The following is a 13,892-nucleotide window of genomic DNA, read 5'->3' on the forward strand; positions in this document are numbered from 1 at the left end:
CCTTCCTCTCATAGGTAAAAGTTTTTTGTTTTTTGGTTTTTTTTTTTGTCTTAAAGGACACGAGGATTTGAAATACAATGTGAACCTTGGTGCTAAAAATAGCAGCACTTTGTTAGTCCATCAGATTTTCAATCAGTCCCCTGTTTTGGAAATAAATGAGTCCTTTTTGAATGGAATTGATGGATACTTTGATAAATGAACATTAGATTTAAAAGAAATGATTTATTTATTTATTATCTTTCTATTTCTTACTCCTTCCTTCTCTTACCTCCCTTTCTCCCCTGCTCCTTGCTTTCTTATTTCTCTTTTATGTACTTTCTCTTTTTGTAGTTCCCTATCATCTCCTGCTTCAAAGTGGCCATGTTATAAAATTGAAGTTTGTATGCTTGGTTGTTACTTGTTGATTTAGTGATTTTAATGCTATATTGTTGATGATTAATTTTTAAAGATAGTTGTTTTTTTTTTAACTAAAAGAAGCTTAGTTTCTTTAAGAATAAAAAATGTTCCTATAAATATGAAACCCCTCATTCTATCTATATGCATTATAAATTTATTGAGTCTAAAGAAAAAGATCACTCTGTTATATTTAGTTTATCAAATTTTGAAAACTAACAAATGTTAACATAATTTAGTTTATATTACTTTCAATGACTGAGTTTTATTTTTTAAGACATGAAGTATTACATAATATTTTAGAAGTAGCAATAGAGATTGAACTGAATCTATACCAACTCTACAATATACTTTTTTTTTCTGGTTATCTATTTTTTTAATTTTTATTTCATATTGGAGTATAGTTGATTTGTAATACGTTAGTTTCAGATGTACAGCAAAGTAATTCAAAGGTTTACATATACATGTATCCATTCTTTTTCAAATTCTTTGCCCATTTAGGTTATTCCCATTAGGTTAGATTAGAGAGTGTTGAGTAGAGTTCCATGTGCTGTACAGTAGGTCTTTGCTGGCTATTTGTTTTATTTAAAACATATTTGGTTAGCCAAAATGTTCATTCAGGTTTTTCCACATTACAGAAAAACCTGAACAAACTTTTTGGCCAACCCAATACTTTAAATACCCAGTTATTTACTTATCTTAGATAACTCAATCGTGTCTGACTCTTTGTGACTCCATGGACTCTACAGTCCATGGATTTCTCCAGGCCAGAATACTGGAGTGGGTAGTCTTTCCCTTCTCCAGGGGATCTTCCCAACCCAGGGATCGAACCCAGGTCTCCTGCATTGCAGGCAGATTCTTTACCAGCTGAGCCACACTGTTTATGAAAGCCATATACAAAATTAAGTTTTCTAGATGTGTATATACTAGAGATGAGGAAAATCTACCAAATTAAGCACATTACTTTTTGTAGATGTTAAATAAATATTTGTTGATTTTGAGTTGATTTTCTCATGAGTATGAGAAAGATATAATAACGTCTATAATATAATTTTAATGGTTCCAAAAATAAATATATGAGACTCTTGATTATTTTTTTAGATAACTTATTTTAAACACTAAGTTGCATTCAAAATAAAAAGTAAACTATAGTTCACTATTTTGGCTATAACAACAAATATATCAGAAGTTTTAAACCAAATTATTAATGCCTTTTATTTATGATTTTGTTTTTATAATATTAAAACTTAGTATAATTGCCTAATAGTGCTTTAGAATTATTATGACTAATAGACTGTTGGATGCAGATAATCTAGAATTGACTGTAATAACTTAAGAAAATTTACAGAGAAGTCTTTAAATAGCCTATCCATTGATTTTAATTCTCTTAATAATCCTGTCTGCTTATTGGAGAATAAAATGTCCCCAATATCGAAACTCAGGAGAATTTTTGTAAGGAATTACAGTTTGTCACACAGAATAAACCTGAATGAGTTCCTCTAACTTAGGGTAGAATTTGAGGTCCTTGTATTTAAAGAAACAGTAGCCCCTCTTTGGACTGTGTGTGTGCATGCTCAGTCGGGTCCGACTCTTGGCGACCCGATGGGCTGTAGCCTGCCAGGCTCCTCTGTCTGTGGAATTTTCCAGGTAAGAATACTAGAGGGAGTTTCCATCTCCTACTCCAGGGGATCTTCCCAACCCAGGGATCGAACCCTCTGGACTCTCCTGCATTGGCAGGTGGATTCTTTTACCACTGAGCCAGCTGCGATAGCCTTTGTTGGATCAACTATAATGGGAGAGGATTCCTCAGTTCATCTTAGCCATTGCTTACCACAATAGTAATAATGCTCAAAGGCTCTTTTAATTTATCCTTAAAAATTTATAAAACCACTCTCAAGGACAGAATTAATATAGTATACTAATTTATAGGCATTATCAGACAGAAGAAGTTAGGAGCTAATAGTGGCATAAACTTAAATAATATAAATCTTTTTAAAAATTAACTCATAAAGAAGAAATACTCTTGTATGACAGTGGTATTACTTAGGAGCAGTACCAGTTCTTACTTGTCTGTGGTCCCTTGGGCAAAGCAACATTGTCGTATTACATTAGTAGTAAGGCATTCACTTTGACGTAGATGAACCTAAAACCTTTATGTAGTGATAATTTGTAGTTTATTTGGTTCCTGACCACTGTTCTCGATAAATAAAATGTCAAGATTTGACATTTTCCAGTGAGATATAGAATTAGATTAAAAGAAGTGGACAATTTTAGAGAGAATGCCTCATACCTAAGTGATTTGATTGTTCAATTAAAACATAGCAATAACATTTTTCATCTATGAGTAAATGAGCTTAAAAAGTCTCCCCTTATATCTTACCTCTGAGTTCTGTTACAGAAGCTAAGGCCTGAACTAGCAGGCTGTGGGCCCCTCCTTTGTTATTTAATACTGCCAGTGCACTAAATGTAACAGCTGCACTAAGCAGAAAGAAATCAAGCATTTCCTGCCAAGTGAGCTTAAGGTAGAAACCTACACCTTGATCAGATCAGCATGATGGTGCTCCAGAACTCAGGCATGTTGATAATATCATGTTTCTTTTTTTTTTTCGTACCTGATCACATTTGTGAGGACAGATGGGGAATCAGGGAGCCTCTTTTAATACTGAAATGTCATTTTGAAGTTAGCTTCTAAGAGGTGCTGTGAATTTGAGTCTGTGTGTGAGGGGAAAGATGAATGATGCTATCCCATTAAGGATAATGTTAATCATAAATAACAAAAACAGTTAAAACAGTGTACTTTACAAGGAAGGTTTTTTAAATTTAATAAGTAAAATATGTTATATTATGAATACTCTTTATGATCTTAAAATCTTTTATTAATACCTCTTCAAAGTTTATTGTTTGCTCTTTACTTTTTAGCAAACTACATGCTCTCTGAAAGGAAAATGCTTGTGGTTTCATTTTAAATTTGAATACTTATAATTGTGTGTAATCTAATGTTGTCTATAAATTCTCTGAACTCAAAACATCCTTAAGAAATAGAAAAATCTACCTACAATGACTACTTGTCCTGAATAACTTGATTTTTTATTATAGAATCTAAAACTTTTCTAGGAGATCTTTTGATTTCTGTTTTTATGATTTTTCTTTCAAAAGAAACTTAAATTCTCCCTCAGTAGATAATTATATGCTGAGAAAAATAAAGCAGAAGCAAAAAAAAAAAGAGGCAAAATTTAGAATTTTATGTTGCTACTTGTTCAGAAGAGCTTATGATGGTTCAAATGGGTTAGTTTATTTATCCTATCATCTCTAAGAAGAAGGCATAGCAAATTATATCCACATTTTCGTAGATGAAGGAAGTGAGAAACAGAAATTAAGTGGCTTGCCCAAACTCATGGATTGAATGATAAAGCCAGAATTAAAACCCCATCTTTTGACAGTAATCTTTCTGGTAGATTGTGCTACTTAAGTTGGCTTAAAAGGGTTTCATAAGTTATATATTCATTCTGTTCTACAAATGTTCTTTTGAAATTTCTTTTATCGGGAACTGGAAGTACAAAAACAAGTAAAACGTGGTCCCTTATGTTATTATTCCAGTTAGGGGTGGAGGTGAGAAAATGAGTAGGAATGATGGCAGATATAGAATATAATGGATAATTTTAATATAGCGAGAAAAATGTCTTCATAGAGGTCCAGCATGCTCTGTGAGTTTAGGTGAAGGAACTTCTAACTCTACCAGAATGGGAAAATACCACAGAAAGCTCCTCTTGAAATCTTTTAAGAGTAGCTACAGTGGATATTCCTTTCAGAAATACCATTAGTTAAGTTTCCTGTGATCAAAATGAGTAGTAAGGATAACTATTGAAAGTGAAAGTCGCTCAGTTGTGTTGGACTCTTTGCAACCCAATGGACTATATAGTCCACGGAATTCTCCAGGGCAGAATACTGGGGTCGGTAGCCTTTCCCTTCTCCAGGGGATCATCCCAATCCAGGGATCAAATCCAGGCCACCCGCATTGCAAACAGATTCTTTACCAGCTGAGCCACAAGGGAAGCCCAAGGATAGCTATTAGGTATACTTAACTAATTATTTCAGTGCTGTTAATTGCTTGTTTGATAAAGTAATTATAATAGCCTGGGCACATGTTTAGAAGCTCTGGAAAGCAGCTGAAGAAACTGCATTTTATATAGTGTCAGATTGGGAAGTGGCACTGGTATTAACAGTGGATGGTTTTCACTGGTGTGGTAGACTTAGGCATCTAATACACGGGCCAAGAATGCCATGATTCTCCTCATTCATATGGCCAGATTCTATATTTAAGCTCTAATTTTGAATTATCAGATTAGTGAAATTTTTTCCTAAATACTTTAGCATCACAACAGCCATGATACTGTTCTTCTGTGCATGATCCATATGTATTTTATCTACCTGTGAAGTGTTAATGAGGCAATTACATATCTCATGTGGTTGAAGATAGCAAGCATCACTGACATAACAAAATGCATCAAGACTCCTGCCAGTTAGGAGTATGTGATTTAAGAATAGTATGTTTGTAACCAGCTGAAACCCACTTCTCTGTGTCCTTACCTAAAGATGTATCTCCTTTTTCTTCCAAAAAGCGAACAGAAGCAGTCCTAGGCTAGACGGTTCACTGGAGAAACCACTTAGCTCAAAACATCTCTTTCCTACCACTTCCTTTCTCTTCCTTCAAAAGGTCATCCACACTGTTTCTCCCTTTAATAATTTTGTAGCTCATAGCTCTTACAATTTTACTTTAGATCATCTGTAACAAGTATATACGGACCACTTTGGACCTTATTTCACACCTCCACAACCTTTTGCCTGTTTTCCTGAAGAGCGGCAATGCCTTCTCCCTCCCCTACCCACCATCTTACTTTCTCACTCCACTTTCTGTATCATCATGCCTTTCTTTGTCCTCTTGGCTACTAGAAGAGACCTCAACTGTGGTTCAAAATCACCCTTTATAAGTAACAGTCAGGAGATCTTAGGTTAGTTATAATATGACTTTCAAGCATATAGAGCAAAATAAGTCGTATTTTATAGAAACAAAGTAGGAAGTTAGTGTGAACTTTTTAAAAAAATAAATCAAAGATTGATATTTGTGTAAACTTTTAAGTGAGTTATTTTCATTGTAATTTTGTACTACCCTACAGAATTTAAAATGATAACTTTCTGAATTTTTTAATAGACATGAACTGAAATATTTTTATATCTACTAATTTTCATAAGGGTTTCCCTTGTGGCTCAGCTGATAAAAAATCTACCTTCGATGTGGAAGACCTGGGTTCCATCCCTGGGTTGGGAAGATCCCCTGCAGAAGAAAAACGCTACCCACTCCAGTATTCTGCCCTGGAGAATTCTATGGACTGTATAATCCATGGGGTCTCAAAGAGTTGGATACAGCTGAGCAACTTTCACTTTCATTTTCAATTTTCATGAAGACAGTAAAAGCTAGAATTTATAAAGTAATAGTAATCTAAGAGCCACCTTATAAGTTTTTAGTTTTAAACTTCATATGGCTAGTGAGAAGACATGGTTCTTTTAGAATACCATGGCCCATTTACATATTGGTAATAAATACTAATTTCCTAAAAGGGGATGATAATTTACTTGTTACAAATAGTCTCATGATATGTCAGTAGTGGTCAGGGTATCTTCACTGAAGAAGTCATAAGTAAAACTATAGAATGGGAAAGAACTAACCACAAAAAAGGTCTAAAAGAGACCACTCAGGGAAGATAAAATGGTGTATACAAAGGCCCTAACATATAAGAGACCTTAACAGAGAAAAACCGTGGCCTGGATAGAATAAAGAAAATGGAGGTGAATCCCTAAAAAGGATTCAAGTTGCACACCCAGAAGGAGTCTAAATTGTATTTGGAGTGCAATAATTATGCCTTTGAGACTTATTAAGAATAGTGACATCATGGAATGTGCTTTTAAAAGATGGTTCTAGCTGTTGAGTGGAGTATAGTGGATGCAAAAAGAAGCAGGGTGACCATTGCAGTTATCTAGTCAAGTGGTAGTGTTAATTGGGAATAAGGGGATTTCAGTAGAATTGGAAATAATCACATGGAGTAACCTATCTCTGAGAATTTAGGTAGCCAGCACTTTCTGATGAATTTAATATGGGAAATGAGGAAGATGAAGAGTTTCAGGAGGGTGCCCATATTTCTGTTTTGAGCAATCAGCTGAATAATGGTGCCACTGATCCAAGTTGGAAAGAGTGGGGTAAAGGACATCTCCGGGTATGGGAAGCGTAAGGTTAGTTTTAAGCATGTTCGCTTTGAGGTGCTTCTGAGATACACAAGTAGAAGTTCCAGTTTCTGTTTCAGATTGGAGCTCCCAAAAGAAGTCAGTGCCATGAATATAAATTTGGGAGTTGTCAATATGTAGAAATATTTAATATTTCACTCTGTTATAGAGTGAAAACATAAGATTCTAAAAGCGACACCTGAGGAAAACCAACAATTGGATATCCAGTAGAGGAGGGGAAAAAAAAGACTTAAAAGGAGCTGTCTAAGTAAGAAACCAGTCTTGTAAAGAGAGGAAAGTGATTCCTTAAGGGATTGTTCTCACTGTAAGTGGTCACTGAGAAGTAAAATATGAATACAAAAGTGTCTACTGAATTTGGTGCTATGGATGCCATTAGTGATACCATGATGGGAGCTACCAAGTTGCAGAGGAGCTGGAAGTTGACTAAAGTGGGTAGAATAATGAATGGGAAGGGAGAAATTGGAGACAGCAGTAACTAGAGGGGAATGTGGTCAGAGGGGAGACGTTTTGTTTAGTTTGTTTTGTGATAGAGATATAAGGGAACGTTTGTATACTAATGAGAAGGACTCAATAGAAATGGGAGACAAGGAGGATGGAAGCAGAGTGGGCAGAAGTTAACCAAAGAAGCAAAATCATTGATAAAAGTAAGAGGAGGGGGTGAAGAGAACACACACTGGGAATTGGCCTTCAACTGGTAGGAAATTTCACCCCTTGAGACAGTAGGGAAAAGATTGCCGAGACAAATAGATATATAGAATTAGGCATGGAACAATGAAAAAGCTGTCTTCTGACAACTTGTTTTTTCTTGGTGGAATATGAGACAAGAGCATCAGATAGAGAGGTAAGGTGGGAAAGAACGAGGAAACGTGAATCCATCATTGTGAAAAGTGAGTGATGTTGAGTGTCCATCATGGTTGACCATGAATTTATGTTGCTGCCAGAATACTTGTTTGATTGTCTCCAAGGTTTGACTCAGCTTGGTAGCCAAGATAGTAAAAGGAGGCAGATTGTTGAGCTCATATATGCTTCTATGATTCTTAAATCCTTTCGATTCTTATTTTTTATCGATTGTATCCTATCAACTTTTAAGAATATCTTTGTTCTCTATTTTTTAATACAATTTTAAATAACTGAGTTTCAATATGTGATTTAAGAATGTAATTCACCACTGAAGTACTGTAACATAGACATATGTTTATCAGTTTTAAATTATTTTATATCAGGATCCAAAGTGTGTGGCAATCTATACATCCAGATGTAGGATGGTCTATTTCCCTGTATTCTGAGCCCCAGATACATGTATCCTTACTTGCACTTGAGTGGATTCATGTTCAGGGGAAGATGAATTCCAAGAAAAGCAAAACATTTGAATCTAATTTTCAAGCCATTATGTGTTGCCATTCTGAAATTAATTGACTGTGATGTTTAAGGTAAAATGTGTGGTGAGGGAAGAAAGCTAATAGTTGTTACCCCAAACAGGCAGTCAACTTATTCAAATATGTTAATAAATCATTTATTGTTACTGGGAAGGTTTTAGTTATCATTTTATATTGTATCCACAGCAAATAGCTTATCAAAGAGGGATTACAGATGGTCATTCTGGAAATCTTCAGTGTTTATGGGTTATTGATGTCAGTAACTATAAAGTATTTTTCTGCATTTCTCATTTAAATAGTGGAGCCATATATATGTGTGATTTTTTGTTGTTGAATCTGTGAATTCAAAAAATTTCTGGCTGGGCATTTTTGCTCCTCTTCAATGCATTTATAGACTGCTGCCTTGAAAAAACATTAGAATGGCTTACTGGTTTTAACTACATCAAGGACCAAAGCGTAAATAAGAATGGGTAATTTATTCCAGTTAACAATTATTGATACATAATGTTTGAGAGGAAAAACTATTTCAGGATATGATGGTCTGCTATAGAAAAATTAAGTTACTTATGTAATTTAAACACAATCAAATTGTCTGGATTTTAAGCATAATCAAATTTTCTGGAAACATATATGACCTTAATAAAACTTTGATACTCAATAATTCTAAATACTACAGCAGGAATTTTTTTTTTTTACTTTGAGCACATTTATTTGAATGACCAGAAAATGGCAAGGCTTTATATTGAAATAATACATATTTGAATTGTATCTGTAGCCATTAAAAGAGTGTACTATGTATTCTATTATTAACTCCAAATCGTTTTATGAATAATTAATATCTACCAAACTGGATAGTATCAGAAACTCTTATCTATTTTTTTAAAACCAAATAAGTCACCTTTGAATATAAAACAATGTTACTTTAAAAACCAAGTTCTATATGTTACTGATACCATTTGGTAAGAAACACTGGACCCTGAAATATAACATCCAACTAACAAACATACCATTTTTTTTCCAGTTCCCTTACCATCATCACCATCCCATTTCATCTCTGATTCTCCATTTGGAGAACTGGAAAATGCCACCACTCTCATTGTCAATAGTAAGGTTACATTCCAGTTATTTTCTAAAAAGTCTGTGCATACATGATAGATTCTTATCATTCCAGGAAGAAGCTCTACTTCTGATGTTCTAGACACATACAAGTCTCCATTCTGTCATCAGGCCTTTCTTAACAAAGGGCTTAGTAAATCCATGGGATTTCTATCTATCAAAGATACACGAGATGAGGAAGATTATTTCAAGGACCTTTCATCAGATAATAACTCTGGACAAGAAGATTCGGAAAATTCCTGCTCCCCTTACCCGTTCAAATCTAGTGGCCCAGAAAAAAAAGCTGTCCCTGGCCTCGACATGCTTCCCAAGAAGAAGATCTGGGCTTCGTCCATGGACTTGCTTTGTACAGGTGACAGAGACTTCTCTTCTGGGGAGACTGACAGATACCAACGCCGTCTCCCTGAGGCGGTTACCGTGCGGACTTCAACCACTCCTAGAAAAAAGGAGGCAAGATACTCAGATGGAAGCCTAGCCTTGGATATCTTCGGGCCTCAGAAAATGGATCCAGCATTTCACACACGAGACTTGCCCACCTCCTCGGCAATATCAAGTGCTTTGGACCGAATCCGAGAAAGACAAAAGAAACTTCAGGTTCTGAGAGAAGCCATGAATGTAGAAGGTTAGTAATTTTGTGTGTGTTTGAGAGAGAATTGAATCAAATTGTTTACAATTGTGTTTTGAAATAAAAAAGGGTTACGAAACCATTCCATAAGTCTTATTTCCACTGCCAAACCTTTGTACCCAAGTCAGGCTCTTTCTTCTTTGTCAGCTTCTGTTCTTCCTCCCACAAAAACCATAACTAAAGTACACTGTTTCCAAAAGTCATCTCTGCTAAGCATACCCGGTCCAGCCACCTTATACTCTCTCCGTGTTTTAGGTAGGCAGGGGCCATGTTTTCAACTGCTTTTTAATCCTCCACAGCATCGTCTTTCATGCACCATCTTGTGGGAGGCTTCCGTAAAGGGCTAGTTCATGGAAATGAGATACAGTTAATCAAAATCAGTTATCCAAGGGAGGCAGCATAGCCTGGTGATAGTGCAGTAGTCTGGAATGACGCTTAGATCCATGTTTTTATTTATTTTTGTTTAGATCTCTGTTTTTTGAAATCATAGTATTTAGGTTTATCAGTTTAGAGTCAGGCAGCCTAGGCTTGAATTATTTACTTCCTTCAGTAGTTACGTGATCCTTACTTTGGCAATGGGGCTTAATCATGCCAGGTCTTAGGTTAGCCTGTGTGTGTGTGTGCGTGCGCGTGTGCTTAATCACTCAGTTGTGTCCAACTCTTTGCAGCCACATGGACTGTTAGCCCACCAGGCTCGTCTGTCCATAGCATTCTCCAGACAAGAATACTAGAGTGGGTTGTCATTGCCTTCTCCAGGGGATCTTCCCAACCTAGGGACTGAACCCAGGTCTCCTACATTGTAGGCATTCTTTACTATTGGAGCCACCAGGGAAGCCCATGTATAAAATGGGCTCAATAAAAATAAATTAATTCAGTAATGAATGTAAAATGATTACATTAATAAATTAATAATTATTAATTAATTAATTAAATTATTATGAAACTACTATGGGGGCATAAAATGACTATAAATTACCAATTCTTATTATTTATAGGGGAATGCTCTTTCAAAAATACCTGATTGATACACAAAGCACAGTATATTGAATAGAATAAAATTGTGTTCTAGTCATATGATAGAGTCTATTTTTAGTACAGATAGATGGAACAGAAAGCAAAATAAATGTTTTCAATCTCATCCTCTACATTTTTGACGATTAAAGTTTTATATATGCCCCTTGATCACTAGACCCCTGGGACATAACTGATTAAGGGGCTTCTAGTTCAGTGAGAGTAGTAACGTAATGAAGGGTCATATTTATTCAGTATTTTTAAAGTCAATGTCCTAGTTGAATGTTTTTAATTCATAGGTTGCCCTTAAAATACTCTGCTAACGGTTTGTTCTATTAAGTTTCAAGCATAGTTCTAGAACTGAAAATACATTCCACATTGTGCTTTAATTCTCATAAATGAAGCCTTGCATTTTTTTCAACATAGGAATTGCATATTAGTGAGGAAATTGGAATTATGGAGGAAATTATTGAACACTTAATACTATAGATTTATATATAATTGCACTTTTATAAGCATTAGCCAGCATTATGAGATAGTTGAGTATAACCTGGATCTAAAAACTCTCAAAGTCATGGACTTGCCTGGTCATCCAGTGGCTAAGACTCTTGAGATCCCAATGCAGGGTCCCAGAGTTCGATACCTGGTCAGGGAACTAGATCCTGCGTGCATCAACTAAGACTCAGTGAAGTTAAATAAATATTTAAAAGCTTTCAAAGACAGAAAATGAAAAATTAGAAATTTATTTTATGCATGATTTCACTGTTTAAGTCTTAGAGTTGTAACAGCAAAAAGTAGTCACTTTGTAGCTTAAAGTCTCTCTTTTCAGAATTTGTATTTTATGACCATTTAGTGTTACACCACAGCTAACACATGAATATAATTTAGCTTCACATTCTTATGAGCATTCCCTCATGGAGACATTTATATAAATAAATTCTGCCCATTGTTGTTGGGTGGGAACAGTCCTTCAGTGATTCAAACAGATAGGACCATGGTCGTCTCAGAATATAAGGAGTGAATATACACACCAATTTAGATGGCTTTCTAACATTTAAGAGGTTCAGTGGTATCTTTTCTTAACATGTAAATATTAAAATTGTTGTTATTGTTCAGTAGCTAAGTCATGTCCCATTCTTTGTGACCCCATGGACTACAGCACACCAGGCTCCCCTTTCCTTCACTATCTCGTGGGGTTTGCTCAAATTCATGTCCATTGAGTTTGTGATGCAAGCTAACCATTTGCCACCCGCTTCTGCAAGTAGTAATTTGGATATGTGAAGTCTGAGAGAAGTGTTTTTACATTTGAACCTTGGTTGAGAGTTAAATAGTAAAAAAATCAAAACTATGGTGAAAATATTTTTTAAAATTATATTACAGTAAATAGTCAGTTTAGCATGTTTTGCTTGAATATATAATTTATAGGAATTTCCTATAAGTAAAACTCTGTCATGGTTTGCATGTGCATGCATGAATGTGTAAGTGTAAAGAAACTCAAATAGATCAACTTGTTTTCAGATATGCATATATACATATATATCTGTAAAGATAATATATTGAGTTGGCCATAAGGTTACAACCCAAATGAAATTTTTGGCCAACCCAATATAATCTGTATAGACCCTTATTTGTTCAAAATACTAACTTGTTACCTCCCAAAAAAAATTTCTGAATTGAAAAATTTTAGGTTTATTATAAGAGATACAAGAAAAGGAAAAGATTTCCTTTTAAAAGTAAGATAAAATATGCTTTCAATTATTTAATGTAGGACAATTTTTATCCTGAAATCTATCTTTGCATTAAAAGAGTTTTCAGAAGCCTTTGCTCCCACAAAATATCTACCAATTTTTTTCCCTAGAGTATATTTCATAACCAAATTAAACAAAATAGAACACCTTGAAAAATGTTGGTTTATTATGGAAATACTTGTACCACCTTAAATAAGCTCCATTATTATATAGTAGTAATAAATTATGATTGTTTTTGACTAAGAGCATTGTTTGAAAGGAATGTTTGAGGTTTGGAATTCAAAAGCAATAACTCTTACTAGTTATTTAGTTGAGTAACTTGCTGGTTTTATGCTGTGCTGTCTTTTTGTAAAGGTAAAATAATTTATGTTGGCTGTGCAAAGTACAGATTGTTAATATGAAGAGTTTAGCTAGTATACTAAGAAGAAAAAAGAATGGAAAATAACAAACCACTTATTTAATTCTTATGAAAAATGGGCTTCATAGATCCCTTTTATGTGTGACAAATCAAGCAGAACAGTGGATATTATTCATGTACCCATTTTCTTGTACACTTTTCTTTTGAAACATTCCTATTTTAAAGCATTTAAAAGTTATAATACTCTACAGTTTTTGTGATCTTTACAATTGAAAGTTGTCACTGAGGATCAGTAATTTTAGAATTAGAAGAGGTTTTAAAGCGCATGTGCTTGAGCATGTGGAGATTTAATAGCATACCCAGAATCACATAACTGGTTAATGATAAAGTTTCCATCATTATGGGAGATTGTAAATTTCCATCACAGATTTGGCATTCCAGTCTAAGGATTTCCCACTACATGTTACCTCCTAATTTTTAAAAAAAGACGTATTACAGTGTCCAGTGGGATAATATACAATCAGAAGAAAAGAAATTGCTAAATTTCAGTTCATTCTTTGGGGCACATGAACATTCAGGAACTGATGGAAAAGACTGTTGTCTCCTTCAGCCTCAAATGGATAGCTGTTTCCTTTAGCCCAGGCCCCATCCTCTTGAAAGGAACCTGTACCTAAATCATTTCCACAGCGTCTCCTCAGCCGACAAAACCAACCAGCCGACTGGCACAAGGGAGACCAGACTTTAAAATCATGGAGTAGTGCTGGAAGGAACTTGGGTACCATTTTAAACATCTCATTTTCAGGCATCATCAGACCTCTTAGGTCTCTTCTTAATAACATTATATAATTTTTAATATAATAAAAGTATTTTATTATGAAATAAAAGCTCGTTTGGGTCTTCCTTCAATAAACCATCCTGGGTGAAGGGTTGAGATGGAGCTCCATTTAACCATGTAGCAGACAGAGGGA

The 13,892-nt window shown here is 34.8% G+C and overlaps 1 protein-coding gene across 9 annotated transcripts in view; it reads left to right on the forward strand.

Annotated features, from left to right (window-relative positions):
• The window catches only part of PTPN13 (protein tyrosine phosphatase, non-receptor type 13 (APO-1/CD95 (Fas)-associated phosphatase)), a 223,360-nt gene that overhangs the window by 94,705 nt on the left and 114,763 nt on the right, over positions 1–13,892 (forward strand). For 8 of the 9 annotated variants that reach the window (XM_010833760.1, XM_010833762.1, XM_010833764.1 and 5 more), the window contains exon 7: positions 9,238–9,804. The exons of the other annotated variant lie outside the window; for it this stretch is intronic. In XM_010833760.1, the coding sequence (XP_010832062.1) occupies positions 9,238–9,804 (567 nt within the window). The remainder of the gene's footprint in view (positions 1–9,237; positions 9,805–13,892) is intronic. 9 annotated transcript variants of the gene reach the window in all.

This window comes from Bison bison, unplaced genomic scaffold (genome assembly GCF_000754665.1).
Source record: "Bison bison bison isolate TAMUID 2011002044 unplaced genomic scaffold, Bison_UMD1.0 scf7180017863888, whole genome shotgun sequence".
NCBI classification, from domain to species: Eukaryota; Metazoa; Chordata; class Mammalia; order Artiodactyla; family Bovidae; genus Bison; species Bison bison.